The following is a 15,061-nucleotide window of genomic DNA, read 5'->3' as shown; positions in this document are numbered from 1 at the left end:
CCTCATTCCACTTGCTGAAGAATTTCCTAGTTTCTTACTCTCCTGCCTCAAGGCCTCAGGCATTGTCCGGTCCTAAATCATGTTCCCAAACTGAAGGTGTTTTCTCTCTGAGCCCCTCAGTCACTCAGTAAAGACTCAGAAGCACCCAGGCTTTCAGAGCACAGAGGGACTTACTCACTAGTAAGCCATGCGGTCCTGACTTTTTATGGGGACTGTAGCTGGGGGACGGGGTTTCTCCCGCAGGCCTGTTCTGTGCCTTTTCACTTCCAATGAGATGGTATCTGCAGAAGCTGACTCTCAGCCACTTTCTATATGGTACTGGCTGTTGCCTTTCAAGGCACACTGATTCTTTTTCTCCTTTTGCAGTTCGGCTGGACCCATGTGACGTTACTGATTGTTGTCACCCAGTCACATCTCGTTATCCACAACCTGTTTGAAGGGATGATCTGGTGAGTGATGGCAGTGGGGGAATTTTCCCTTTTACTTTGTGGGTATTTCTCGTGTGCCCTTACCTTCTGAGGCAGTGGTTCTCACCTTGTGCCACACCAGAATCCCTCGTAAGGCTGGTTACAGCACAGATTGCTGGGCCCCGGCCCTGAGTTTCTGCTTTAGTAAATCTGGGGTGAGGCACGAGCATTTGAATTACCAGTGCATTCCCGGAGGATGCTGGTGTTGCTGGTCAGGGCCTACACTTTGAGAACCGTGGTTCCAGACTGACAGGTACACGGATATTTAAAAAGATCAAAGGTCATTTACTATATGGCAAGAAGTTTGAAATCCTAGAGGAAATCTTTTATGATTTCCTGGCATAATTTAAACTATTAAATGTCATGAAGAAGAAAATTTAATAGATCAACAACCGTAGAACCATTGACAATTGCGTGGGAATCCACACCTGGAAAAAGAAAGGACCAGAGATAGTAGCTGAGTTTTATCTAACCTGTAAGACTAAAGCTGATAAGCACAGGGAGAGAGAAATAAGAATGATAAATGGATCTCTTTTATGGCTATAGGTAAACCTTTCTAGATAAACTGTTGGCAAGTGGCATCTGGCACTGTCAGGGCAATACATGGAGTCTGGCCTGTGTCAGGAGAATACGTGGCGCCTGGCCTGTGTCTGGAGAATACATGGAGTCTGGCCTGTGTCAGGAGAATACGTGGTCTGGCCTGTGCCAGGAGAATACGTGGAGTCTGGTCTGTGTCTGGAGAATACGTGGCGTCTGCCTGTGCCAGGAGAATATGTGGTCTGGCCTGTGTCAGGAGAATACGTGGAGTCTGGTCTGTATCTGGAGAATACGTGGCATCTGGCCTGTGTCAGGAGAATACGTGGAGTCTGGCCTGTGCCAGGAGAATACGTGCTGTTTCCTGCCACTTCAGTTTTGGTTAGTGACAGACCGTCTGCGTATGGCGGTTCCAATGCAGCTGACAAATTCCTGTCACCTGGTGAAGCCGTAGCGTAAGGCATCACACACATACTTGTCCTTGTGTTATAACTGCCCACAGTGGTTAGCACAGTAGCGTCCTGTGCAGACTTGTGGCCCAGTAGTTGTAGGGGAACAGAATTTTCTCACTCCAAAATACCTCTTGTTGGCATAACTGTTACTTGAGGCTGATTAATTTTAAGAAATAATAGGCTTGGGAGAAGCTCTGAAAACCAAGTAGCAGTTGCCCTGTGTAAGTACATTTACATTTGTAGGGGAAATCTCCATGTAGGTGGCTCCTTGCTGTCCCCGGAAGAGGGAGATGACCTGATTTCTACAAACTATTATCAGTGCAGAAGAGCGTGGACTTGAGTCTGCGTAACAGCCTTACCCTTGTTTACTTCACTCTCCCTGGTAACCTGTAATCAGCTCTCTCGACCCTTAGAATTTTCTTTTGTCTTAAGCTGAAGATGATATTCAATTTGGTAGCGTCAGCTATTTTGGCCAGTTACTCAGGTGTCCTGGTATACATAAAAGTTTTTGAACTTGTATTTGTTTTTCTTCTATTAATGTGTCTTTTATTACAGGGATGTGTCAGCCCAGAGCCAGAAGGGTAGAGGCAAAGTTATTTCCCCTGCTACCGAGCGGCACCCTAGGTGTATAGCAGGCTGTACTGTCTCGGTTTGTGTGAGTGCACTCTGTGTGAGTGCACACTGTGTGTGCGTGCACTCTGTGTGTCAGTGCGCCTGACAGCACTTTTCTCAGAACCGTATCCCCACAGTTAGGCTGTACATGGCTGTGCTGCTACTTAGGAGATGTTATTCCAGAAATGCTGTGGTTTCAACAGGAAATCTATCAGCGTAGATCAAAATCATGAGGCTGCTTGGAGAAGCTGATGGTCTCAGTGGAGAGGTGAAGCCTAGCCTGGTGTATGTAAGAGAGGTACTAAAGCGTTCTGGGTAAGACCCCAGACTGGCCTTCTGTTTCCAGATCTCAGAATGAGGGTGTAGTATTCCCCACCTCCTGAGGAGTAGATTAGTAAATACATGTAAAGTACTTAGAACAGAGATGAGCTCATGTAAGTGTTTTTGGCATTATTATGGTTAAAACAATTATAATGGACTGGGGAGCATACGGCTCTTTTCTTTCCGAGTTTCTGTTCGGTGTTTCTTTTTCTTTTCTTTCCTATTTTTGTTTTGTTTTGTATTTTTTAAATTTAAGGTTTTAGTTTATTTTTAGAGAGAGGGCTTTAAATTTTTTTTAATTTAAGGTTTTATTTATTTTTAGGGAGGGGGAAGGGAAGGAGAAAGAGAGGGAGAGAAACATCAATGTGTGGTTGCCTCTCAAACGCCCCCCACTGGGGACCTGGCCCGCAACCCAGGCATGTGCCCTGATTGGGAATCGAACCAGTAGCTGTTTGGTTCACAGCCTGTGCTCAATCCACTGAGCTGTACCAGCCAGGTCTCTGTTTGGTGTTTTTTTGACAGTGATACATGCTAAGTCCTCATCTTTAAGGGCCAGATACACCACTTGCCTCTACAGGGAGTAATAACTAAAATCTCTAGTTACTGGTTTTCAGACTAAACCTGCAAGACTTAATTATAGTTGCAGAGCACAGAGTCTGTGCTACAAGCCTCCACAGAGTAAATATTGTGGGGGGTTGGGTGGATACAGAAGCTCTAAATCCCTCCCTTAACAAACAGCAAGTCCGAAATTTTTGCCTGTAGTCAATGAGCCAGGAAATTGAGATTTATGTGTAAATCTGTAGTAGAGGACATTTTAAAATGCGACTGTCAGAGAACGGAGAGTGAGGAGAGGCAGGGTTGGTGCAAGTGTGGAAACTGCCCCCCTTTTATGATGGGATGACCACCCCCACAGTGGGAGGCAGAGAAGAAATCGAGCTGTGTGTCTGGGTGGCGGTCTTGCCCACTGCGTAGTCCCGGAGCAGGGCGGGGCTTACTAGATAAGCTCATAGTAAAACACAAACTAGATAAGCTCATAGTAATATACAGTTTTTAAAAAGTAGGTAAATTATGAAATAGACTAAATACACTACTTATTAGCATTAGGTAGGCAACTACTAGGAGAAAAACCAGACATGATTGAAAACTGCTCTTTTGGGGAATGGAGATAGGGGTGGAAGAAACAAGGAAAGCTCTTATTTTTTTTTGCAGTTTAGATTGGTACTATTGTGTAGATAGTTGCTTTATAATGACAAAAGAGCAAATGACGTTTTAGACTGCCACCTTCACTTGTTCCGTGGCCATTCAATAAACATTTGAACACCTGCTATGTGCCAGGTAATAGGAATGGCTTGTTCAGTATTTGACTTTTTAAAAAGTTATGTCTTAATGGGTGACAAATACTCTGTGTTATTTTGGTACTGGGATGTCTGAATGGTATTGTTTTGTGGACTTTTAAGGTGTTACCATATTGGTAGAGTTGGTCCTTTGGTTTATTTTGTAGGTTCATTGTCCCCATTTCTTGTGTGATCTGTAATGACATCATGGCCTATATGTTTGGCTTCTTCTTCGGTCGGACCCCCCTCATCAAGGTAAGGGGATAACCCAAGCGTGCGACATGACCATGAAGGAGGGGTGGTGCTTTCAGTGCGAGTAGGTCAGCCTGGGAGACAGAGGAGACCTAGCTGGTTTGTGTGCTTCATGTCACCCTGGAGAAAGGCTGGCACTAAATTAATTGTAAGAGGAAAAAAAACAAGCAAAGGAAACACTGACGGTTTACTCATAGGTAAAAAAGAACGAATAAAGAAAATATTTTATAAACTGCATAAGCAGATTTTGGGGGCTTTGATCTGAATTTGAGTGTTGCTATTTAATCAGTATACTGTTTTATCATATAATTATTCAATGATTTAAATGACCACTTGAAGCAGGAGAGAAACAGGGGAATCAGGCAGGGAGCAAGAAAGCCAAGTGTGGGGTGTTGTAGAAGGTGAGGGGTGCACAGAGTGAGGTTTTTAACAAGTATTCATTGTTCCCAAAGCCAGAGACAGGTATCAAAACACCCTTTGCCAAGAACTTGTTCTCTGCCCACAGCTCTCACCGAAGAAGACCTGGGAAGGCTTCATTGGGGGCTTCTTTGCCACTGTGCTGTTTGGCCTTCTGGTAGGTGGTGGCTCCTGGCTGGGTGGGGGAGAGACAGTGGCCCCAAACTGGGGAAGTGACAGGCATCTTTGAAGCCTGTCAGGGCTAGAGGGCATGTCTCTCAAGGCCAAGGACTCTGTCCTACTGGATGGGACCTCGCCCTGAAGAAGGGCACCAGCACGGCACGCTCTGTAACTGGCACAGGCAGCACCAGCTGTTCTTCACCAGCCAGTTTTCAAGCAGAGTCTTGGCCCTGGAGGAGCAGAGGCCATGCACACCTTGTACTTCTCTCATGCCCGGGCATGCAGCACTCAGCAGGTGGCGCTCTTGTCCAGGCATTTGGTATTTCAAGGTCAAGGTGATTGGCATCGGAGAGTAAGGGATGGGGTGAGATGTGCTGCTCCAGCCCAGATTTTCTCCCTTGTGTACCCTGACCGGAAGTGGGCGGTCTCCCAGCCCATTCAAGAGCACCATTCCCTGCTCTGACCCTGGGCCACTCTGCCCTTGGTAGTGTTGTCCGTCTGTCCTCCATTGCCCCGGCTCCCTTACCCGGCTGCTCTTCAGGCTTCCTCTCCTGGCTCCCTGCCTCTCCCTGTACCATTTCCCGACTTCCCGCCTCTGCTTGGTACCCAGTTAAGAGATCCTGAGAAAGCGTACTGTAGCTCCCCAAGTAGGGAGAGACTTCTGTCGTTCTCTTGCCGCATTTCTCAGGTATTTCCTGGATTCATTCAGGACCTGGCGTGTTTGGGAAAGTGTGTGTGCAAACTGCCCTCTGGCCGCCCCTCCCCCCCCCCCCCCCCCCCAGTTCAGGCATAACACACGTGAGGTGCAACCTAAGCCTCTGATTCAGTGCAGTTTGCAGTTAGAGGGTGTGGGCACTGTAAGGACGTGGCCAAACCCGGTGTCTGCTGCCCTGGCAGGATGGCGGAACTCGTCCCCTTTGCCTGTCTCTCTCTCCTTCCCCCTCAGCTGTCCTATGTGATGTCTGGGTACAGATGCTTCGTCTGCCCCGTGGAGTACAACAACGACACCAACAGCTTCACTGTGGACTGCGAGCCCTCCGACCTGTTCCGCCTGCACGAGTACAACATTCCTGAGGTGATCCAGTCGGCCGTTGGCTGGGTATGTGCCAGTCCCATGGAGCGAACTGACCTCAGTGGCACAGTGACCCCCTCTCCACACTGTTTGCTCTCATAAAGTCACCTTCCTGTCCCCAAAGCTGTAGGCCCCAGGATGACGGGGGTTGTTCACGTCAGTTCATGGTGAGGACAGGAGGAGACTTCTCCCTTAAAATCTTTAGGACCAGTGGTTCTCAAAGTGTGCTTTGGGGAACCCTGGAGGACCCTGAGATCCTTTCAGGGGGGGTCTGTGAGGTCACAACTATTTTCACAGTAATACAGTGACATCATTTGCCTTGTTCACGTTGTTGACAGAAGCAGTGGGGGGTCCACCTGCTGGTGACACAGTGGGAGTGAAGATAGTGACACCCAAGTGGCCTAAGTCACTGGATTCTTCATACCACGCCCTTGCAGGGAGAATGAGCTGGTTCCTCTTTAGAATGGCTTTGGTGAAATAGTAAAATTACTAATTTTATTAAAGCTTGGTCCTTGAATATGTACCTTTCTAATAATATTCTTTGTCCCAAAATGAAAAATATGCATAAAACACTTCCGCTGAATACCATAGTACTTGATTATCTAAATGGCCAGCTGTGGGCACTTGTTTATCAACTGACCTAGTGGCTTTTTTATAAAAATATAATTTTACTTGAAAAGAACTGACAGACTATAGTGGGTAATTGGCAGACATTTTTCTTGGAAATGAATGAAGGGAGGCTGGCACTTCAAGTAATTGACAGTAAACAGCTGACAGTAATTGTTAATAGTGATCAAATGGTTTTCATGTGAAGGTAGAATTCTAGAAAGTGTGTGCCTTCTGTGAGTTGGATAGCTTCCTGGTATTTAAAGAATTTTCTGATGAGACCTGTGGTAATTTTAACAGTGTTTTGACATTATACAGCTAACTGTGTCTGCATTTGCAAGGCTGACATGACTCAGTAAACCAGTATTTTCAGTGTATGAGGTTACATTGTCACACATGGTAAAACATCCATGCAAAGGGCCAGATAGACCAGTGCATTTTAATTGAAGGTACAGAAAGTTCGTTGATAAGGTTTCAGATTTCACATTGCACCAAATTTTTAAGGACCTACCACTTACCAAGTTATGGTGTCATGTCAGAAAATACCCACAGTTATCTGGAAAGACAGTACTAAAATACTCTTCCTTTTTCAACTGCATATCTGTGTAAGGCTGGATTCTCTTCATATACTTCAACCAGAACAGAGGTTTAAAAAAACCAGTCTCTTTACTAAGTATGTTCTTTTTTAGGAAGGGGAGGGGGGAATATAGGTAGCTGAATAAAGAGTTATTTTTGTTAACCTGTAATAAGGCTGTGCCCTGTAGTAGGCATCTTGACTTTTACTTCATTTATTCTTCTCAGAAAATGGTCCGGATGTACCCTTTCCAGATCCACAGCATCGCCCTCTCCACCTTCGCCTCGCTCATCGGCCCCTTTGGAGGGTTCTTTGCAAGTGGATTCAAACGAGCCTTTAAAATCAAAGTAGGAAAACCCTCTTCTCCCTTCCTCTCTTGTTCTCTCAGCCAGGCCCATCCTCACCCGTCTTCTGCCTCCCCCACGCCCCGCCCCCCAACCACCACCTCCTTCAAAAGACTAGGTTCTTGACGTGTGCTCTTCACCCATACATGGGATTTAGGTAGGTTAGAGAGATTTCACATTGCACCACATTTAAGGACCTACCACCTACCAGGTTCTGGTGTAGTGTCACCAGACACTACAGGCAATGTTTCCTAGAAAATTTAGTAGTTGGGTTTTATTTGTTAACATCTTACATCTTTCTTTACAAAAATTTTGTCATTGAATAAGAGCATGTCCTATTATGGCCTCAGCATTTGAATCAATGCTTATATCTCACTTTGTCTCCCTCAGCTACTCGGGACGGTAGCTGGACACTGAGGTGGGACCGCAGGCCAGGGTTCGACCTTGGCTGAGCCCAGGCTCACCAGCCCTTCTCCTGCCTCTGACAGGACTTTGCCAATACGATTCCTGGCCACGGAGGCATCATGGACCGCTTCGACTGCCAGTATCTGATGGCCACCTTTGTCAACGTGTACATTGCCAGTTTTATCAGGTGTGGTGCCTTTCCATCTGACCTGGGTTGGCAGATTTTTAAGTGGGTGAAATTCTAGAATTTTAGCTACATCTCAGCTTCAGTGAAAAGCATCCCAAATGTAAATGCAGTTTTCCATTGGTACTATTTGTGGATTTCCCGAAGCCCCTGTGCACTCTGTTGGTAGGGAGTCCAGAGTGGGGAGCAGTCACTCGGGTGATCAGGCCCAAGACGCTGCTGGGCCCTGGTGGTGCCACTTGGTCACATTGTCTTCCAGGGGCCCGAACCCGAGCAAGCTCATTCAGCAGTTCATGACCTTGAGGCCGGATCAGCAGCTCCACATCTTCAACACACTCAAGTCTCACCTGACCGAGAAGGGGATGCTGACGGATGCCACGGAGAACTAGCAGGGCCCTCTCAGGGTCGGGGGCGTCCGAGCAGGACTGAGCGAGGGGCCAGGGCTCCCAGGCGAGCCCAGCTGGGGTGACCTAGACGATGGCAAGGCTTCAACTCACTGTCTTTTTATTTTTTAAATTTTTGGTAGAGTGTTTTTTATCTGTGGGTTGTAAGAAGATTCTGTACATACTGTCTATGTGCTTATGGTTTGGGTTGTGAGTAAGCTGCAGCTTTGAGTGGGGAAGAAGTCATAGGGATGTAACCATTTGGGTTTTTTTAAACAGAAGTTTTAAAAACCTGGAGGACAGCCCTGCCTGGCTCAGCAGTGGCTGCCTGGCACTTCTCGGTCTTATCGGTTGAACTGGGCTCACTGAGAGAGTGGCTGGCTGTTCAGACGGGCTCAGGACGCATGTGCTGGTCTTTGTACTGCCACTCCCCTGCCCCCCACCCCCCGCCCCCACCTGTAGGAAAGAGGTCCGCGGCTAGGGTGTCTGTGCTGCTGGAGGGCTTCCACCTGAGCTGCTGAGCTACATTATGAAATATAATTCCTGCCTTGGAGCTCTGGGGGTGTTGCCTTCCATAGGCCGGAGGGACAAAGGCTTATGTATCAGATAAGCATTCTGTCCACATCAAATCCTGTGGGACATGAGCCCTGCTTTATGTTTTGGGTTCACCTTGCTTCATCACAGACTGAAAAGTTTTCTTGAGAAAGCTAAAAAAATTATTTATAATAGTCTGGTAAAAAAAACCAACCAACCAACCACACTGTACTATTTCAAGTGTATGCAGTAGAATGTACCGAAACCGAGCCCTTCCCCACATGTTCAGGCTCTGGCGCCTCCTAGAGGGCGGCCCAGCCAACTGCGTCTTTTCAGGGACGACTGCGTTCGGGTCTGTGCTGTAGACTGGTTGCTGCTGAATCCTCTCAGGGGGCTTTCTTGCTGGGCAGCGAGCAGAGGGCTTCTCGTCTGTGCCCCGTTGCCTGACCGCCCACCCACGTAGCTGCTGTGTTGTATATATTTTACTCCTATGGCAAATATGTATTGTGTATGTGTTTTAAATATCACTTCTTAATAAGTGGTTTCAGTTGTACCACGGCTTCTTCACTGAAACCATAGAGTCCTGCTTAAAACTCTGGGAAACTCAACCCCATTAGCGGTTTGACTATTCTGAAGATTAAATGCACACTTTTTATATAATGTGACTAGTTAAATGTAGTTTGTATTTTACTGGGGGACTTTTTTTTTTAAGAAAAAAGAAAACGGTGATTTATTTTGTTTCCCTTCTTAATGATGGGAGAGAGGTTGAGTTTGGGAGGAGGGTACAGGAGAGAGAACTCGGTGCCCGAAGGTGTTCGGTGATTCCGTGCCATGGTTGTCCTCATTGCCAAATGCGGGGGTGATGGCTTCCAGAGCCCCTGGCCTGGTGGGAGTTCGTGTGGTTTCTGTTTGAATCAGGCTCTCTGCCTCCCTGAGAGCTCACACTCAGCCTGGATCCCTGGAGCGTCCGGTGCAGGGCTGACCCCTCCGGCGTTTCAGCCTGCAGACACTGCATGGCCTTACCCTGTGTGCAGCACTGAAGCAGCCTCTTCCTTCGGGACTTTTACTTCCATTTAGCACGCAGCTTTCCTTTTTCAGGTTCAAGTCCCCCCAGAACAAAATGTGTTTTCACACGGCGTTTGATCCTGGCTGTGGACCCCGGGCAGGACGGACACGTCACTCTCTGGGTCCTTGTTTTTGAGTTGTCCCGTAATCCCAGTATTCCGTGTTCTGGCTGGGCAGGTCCATGCTGCCAGAGGCAGCTGTGGGTGATGAGTCATGTCCTGGGCACCCAAAAAGTAAGTATTGTCAGGTCCTTTCCGAATGTTGATCCTGAAGATGAGGCGGTATCTCAGCGATGAATTAAACAGTGGAGCTGATTAGTCATGAATCTAGTTTTCTTATTGAAGAATGAACTTGTTCTCCGGAACCAGAGACAGGAGGTCTCATTTGTCTTGTGTTGCCTTGTTGTGCTCATGCCGTAGGGTTCCTGGGAGCCCGGCAGGGGGCCGCTCCTGAGCAGGGCTGCGCTTGCGTCAGGGTGCCTGGCCCATCCCCCCGAGGATGTGGTCAGGGATAGGGGGGTCCCGGGAAGCTGCAGGTGGTTGCTCACCAGAGCTGCCAGCAGGAAGGCCAGAGGGCCAGCATGGGTTTTGTTTTTTGGGGGGTTTCTCCACATTCTTTCTGGTGAATAAGAGGCGTTTCTTAGTGGGGTAGCCTGGAGAGCAGGCTGTCTTGTGTCTTTGTGGCACAGTGCTTTTCTTGCTCCCATTTATTGATGTTATTTCACCTTCAGATCAGATTCAGATTATTTTCACATCTCTCTGTGCCCATCTTAGTGGTGTAACTTGTTTCACATCCATTTTGTGCATGTGTGAGAAATAAATGTGACTGAAACTGTGTGCCCTCCCTTGTCGTGAATTCAGTCCCTCACTTCCATGCTCGACTTTCTTGTTTGGTATTCGTAACTGTTGTGCCATCCTGATTTAGAGATTTTTGCTTTGCTTTCCAGTTCGAATCCCATACATTCTCATGACCACCTGCCGAGCCACCTTGGGCGAGACTCTTGGGCACTCTGCCAGTGAGGGAGCTGGGGCCAGAGACAGGAGAGAGCGTCCCCAGGGTCCCATGGTGGAGTCGAGTCTCCATCTTACCGTCTGCCCACCAGGACAAGGACCGGACTGTCCCCAGCCCCACTTGCCTTTGTAGAAGTGGCGTAAGTGCATCTGAAATCCCCTCAAGTGTAGGAGGCCTTGACCTGTCCACCAGGTTGGAGCTTCGGTTGCTGTTAGCAACTGAGCAGTGGGATAAGGGAGTTTGTGGACGGGACATCACAGAAGTCAGGGCTTCTCTACCTTGAGCTGAGCCTGGCGTCCTCCCTGGTGAGTTCTCCTGTCACCTCTCACAGGACACCCGCGTGTTCCCCCTTCGTGGGCGCATGCCACCTCAGCATGATAAAAGTATGCACAGTTTCCTCCTGAATGTAGAACCCCCCAGGGCAGCCTGGGCCTTGCTTCAATTTATTATTTTTGGCCTATGTCTATTCTGAACATTTTAGTAGCTTTAATATAACTATATTTAAAACATATTCACTCTTAGAGTTGTACAATTCTGTAATGTATATTTGAAACTAGTGTCTCAGAAGGGGCGGACTGTAACTTTTAACCTTACACGTACGGACTTTTGAAGTCCTTTTTATGGTATTTATCTTTTTCCACTGGGCTTCTTAGCCTGTTAGTTGACTTATATTGTGCAAGAAGGTTCCAAAGGTATGCTTTCAGGGCAACTGAGCAACCCCGGGATTGGAGTCTAAGCTAGTTGCTAGTGGCTGAGTGGATCCTTGAGCTTCGCTCTTCAGAGTTTCCCATCAGGCCCAGAAGTGTCCCTGATGTGATGCGGGGTGAGGGGGGTGGGGGGAAGATGTAAATGAGTCAAGGTGAAGAGCGTCACTGCTCGGAAAGCTACGCAGTGGCCTTGCTCCCTAAGCGGCCCGCCCAAGGTCAGTTTTGTAAGGAAGTGTATTTCCATTACTCTGCCAGTGTGACCTGTCATTGCTGAAACTCGTTCCTGCGTCACCATTGCCCTTTGTTTTCTGGAGTAACTCACGTCTGTGCCCACCTTGTACTGATGTGCTGAGAAGGGGGTGCAGTGGGCAGGGGCGATGTCACTTGTATCCAGGGTTCCTGTTCTTTTGAAGTCAGGGGGGGAAGGAAGGGCTAGGGAGAGGATGTCCAGGTGACTGTCGTGGTAACAAGACGGTAAACTATGTGCAGACGCGCACGTACTGTCTGCACAGGGGCTCCTCGGAAGGAGCTGCCGGAACAAACCATCACGGGGGCACCGGGGCGGGCTGAGTGCAGTGGTTAAGAAGCTGGACGTTGGGTTCAGACAGCCCGAGGCCTGGGCAGGTTCCTAAGTGCAGCTGTGGCCCAGTTGGGTCTGACAGCAGCACCTTCCTTGTGGGATTGTGGGGATTTTATGAGATTAAGCACAGTAAGCATTTAGCACAGCACCTGACACGTAGTAAGTGCTCCGTCAGTGGTGGCTGTTTTTGTTGCATGGGGCTGGTCCTTTGCACCTGAGCTGCTGTGACATCAGAGACTGGGATCCCAGCCACGACGACACTGCCGAGAAAGGGGCCGATTCTCGGGCAGGGCCTCATCGTTCCATCCTTGTCTCAGTCGTAGCAAACTTCCTTTTCCCTTGTCTCTCCACACGGTTGGTTGCCCAGCTCCCAGTTTTTACAGAGGTGAGCAGCTCCTACTTCCTGACGTGGTTTCCTTTGTTGGGCGGGGGCCTTGTGGCGTGACCCGCCGAGGGTGCTGGCGTTGGGACGGAGTGCTGGTGAAAGAGCCTAGTTTAAAGTTGTCTTCTAGGCTGCCCTCTGGGTCCCAGACCCTGCTCACCCACATGCCCTACAGGGCCCCCTCTGGCCATTCTCAGTGAGCAACAGAGTCCCCGCTGCCGACCCCCCCATCCCTTGAAAGTGGCCCCACCTCCTGTTGCTCCCAGCACTGCTCCACCGCCCCCTCCTCCAGAGCGACCTGGCCTACCTGGGCTCTCAGATGGGTACAGGCTACTGCTCTTGTCTGCAGCTGTCTGTCGATAAAGTTGTTTACCTGTTTATGTGTGGGCCGTGTCTTCATGGGCACTTTGGGAGGTAACTTGGGATGCCAAAGTGTTGGGATTTTTAGAACATGTGGATGATTTCTGTGACCAGGGCAGAACGTGGTATCCAGGATTCTGTGGCCAGTGGGTACTGAATCCACTTGGCTGTTTGAAAACCCTGTCCCCTCCCCTCTCTTCTCTACCAAATGCCTAGCTGCTGAGGCCCCTTTTCTGTTTCTTCTCCAGCCAGTAAGTTACCAGCAGTGTGTTTATTAATAATCGCAACACTAGCGATAGTGCTTTATATGTGCCACACACAGACTCAGTTGCTGTAATGCTGAGACTGGGTTCCCAGCCACTACCGCCTGCCCTGCACGCAGCCCGGGGGTCTGAGGTCTGGAAGGCAACCGCACGGACCCTCTGAGGGAAGAGTCCAGCTTCCACACCCACCTGTGGTGTCTGGGTGCCTCTCGCTTGCACAGGGGGGCGTTTGAAACTCCCCACGCTTGGTGGCGGTGGTTTGCCCAAGGCCTTCCTCACTTCCTGCTGCCCCCGGGGCGGATTTTCTATGGGAAAGAGGCTCGTTCCTCTTGTCCTCTTGCCCGTGGTGCCTCCACTCTATGGGGGAGGGTCTGTGACTCGCTCAGGACCCCATTTCCCCCTCTGGCCAAGGGTGCACTCAGCTCAGGAGCCTGCAGCAGGGCCCGTGCACGTGGCCATCACTAGCTGGGAAGAGTGAAGAGGAGAGAAAGTACCTCGGTAGCAGATTCTGACCCAGAGGGGAAGCCTGAGAGCTCTGCCCATGCCCATGTGGCGTAAGAGTCAGGGCCTCGTGTTTCAGCTTTCTTCACGGCATTAACGGTGGGAGCAGGGGACCCGGAGGACAGATGATGTGGGCTGTTTTCGTTGGGTTTCAGGTTAGCAAAGGGTCATGCAAAAGGAGACCGGGAGTTGGGGAGGGTGGGTGTGTGTGTGTGTGTGTGAGGTGGAGGACTCTCACACTGAAGGAGTGGTGTTGACAAAGACAACCCGTGAAATCCAAGCCAATGGAATAATAACTTGGAATTACCGGCTTGACGGCGAACGGTTCCTGGGTGTGAGCGGGGAATGGAGGCCAGATCCAGAGGCCCGTGGTGTTTCCTGGTCTCTCCCCTTCCTTAACTGATGAAGTCACGACTGTGGCAGGAACAAGGAGACCATGGATGTTCAGTAAGCAGCTGCCGTGACGGACTGGCCCTGGGCTCGTCCTCTCGTCCTTCGGGCTCCTGTTTGTCAGGCCTGGCACTCCCTGCCTCACCACTGCATCTGGTGGGCGAGGCAGCTTTTCATCTAAGGAGAAAAAGGCTCTGGGCAGGGCGGAGCCCTCTGCCGCCCCTGGAGGGGTGCCCAGAGGGTTCAGCTGGGTTGAGCCATCCGGTGGTTCTGTGCCAGATGAAATTGTTTGCTGATGGGCTGGCACGCTTATGTCTCACTTCCATTAGGTTCCTGCCTTGGGTTTGCTGGCGTTGTGCCAAGGAACACCAGACCAGAAAGGAGGTTCAGAGTGTTTTCCGACTGCCGTGCCCTTCCCGTAACTTGCTTCGCCGGCCCCGGGCGTCTGTGCCGCAGGGGGCTTCTCTGTGCGCCGTCTGACCGGTGTTGGACGTGCAGATTCTTCTCTGCTGCAGTGTCAGAAAGTGACGGACTGTGCGCTGGAAAGTATTTACCTTATTTATATACCTGAATGTTGCTACTACACGAATAAACATCTATTGAATTCTAGATCGGTGTGCTTCCTGTGGGTGGTGTGAGGTGGGGCCTTGGTGGGTGGAACCAGCGTCCCCGCCCAGGCCGCTGCCGGCCCCGCCCCCTGCCCGGCCCCGCCCCCTGCCCTCCTGGCTTTCCTCCTGCTGCCTTGGCTGCTGCTCCTCAGCCACCTGTCCAGGCACCTTTTCTCCGGCCTGGTCCTTCCACGGTGGCATTCTGCCCGAGCCTGTCCCCCCACTGAACGCTGTCCTGGGGGTCCTCACCCACTCTCGGGGCTCCAGTGACCACACTCAGCGCCACCGGTTCAGGACCATGTCTCCAACCCACATGTACTCGTGAGGCCTCTTCCTGTGGGCTGTGCGTGGGCAACCCTGGCCCTGCCCACACCCACCCCAGTTAGTGTTCCGTGCCCCCACTGCCCGCGCCTGTTCTGTTGGCCAAGCCCATCCTGGGAGCGAGCTCATCCGTAACCAAGGCCAGCCCCTTCCGTCTTCGTTCTGGCCACTCTGCTAAACCACTCCCTGCACTATAGCTGGGGTGAGCCTTCTCAGCTAGATA

At 50.0% G+C, this 15,061-nt stretch overlaps 1 protein-coding gene across 1 annotated transcript in view; it reads left to right on the top strand.

The window, feature by feature from the left end:
* CDS2 (CDP-diacylglycerol synthase 2) overlaps nucleotides 1-14,518 on the top strand; it is a 51,970-nt gene extending 37,452 nt beyond the window's left edge. Inside the window, exons 7-13 of the mRNA XM_037051694.1 lie at nucleotides 367-449; nucleotides 3,888-3,975; nucleotides 4,478-4,546; nucleotides 5,495-5,647; nucleotides 7,028-7,147; nucleotides 7,633-7,736; nucleotides 7,993-14,518. Of these exons, the coding sequence (XP_036907589.1) occupies nucleotides 367-449; nucleotides 3,888-3,975; nucleotides 4,478-4,546; nucleotides 5,495-5,647; nucleotides 7,028-7,147; nucleotides 7,633-7,736; nucleotides 7,993-8,122 (747 nt within the window). The 3' untranslated portion in view covers nucleotides 8,123-14,518. The remainder of the gene's footprint in view (nucleotides 1-366; nucleotides 450-3,887; nucleotides 3,976-4,477; nucleotides 4,547-5,494; nucleotides 5,648-7,027; nucleotides 7,148-7,632; nucleotides 7,737-7,992) is intronic.
* Nucleotides 14,519-15,061: the final 543 nt, after the last annotated feature.

Source organism: Sturnira hondurensis, unplaced genomic scaffold (assembly GCF_014824575.4).
Source record: "Sturnira hondurensis isolate 20B ecotype Veracruz unplaced genomic scaffold, ASM1482457v3 Scaffold0007401, whole genome shotgun sequence".
NCBI lineage: Eukaryota > Metazoa > Chordata > Mammalia > Chiroptera > Phyllostomidae > Sturnira > Sturnira hondurensis.
The sequence above is the reverse complement of the archived record's forward strand: the minus strand, read 5'-3'. Positions and strand labels throughout refer to the sequence as shown.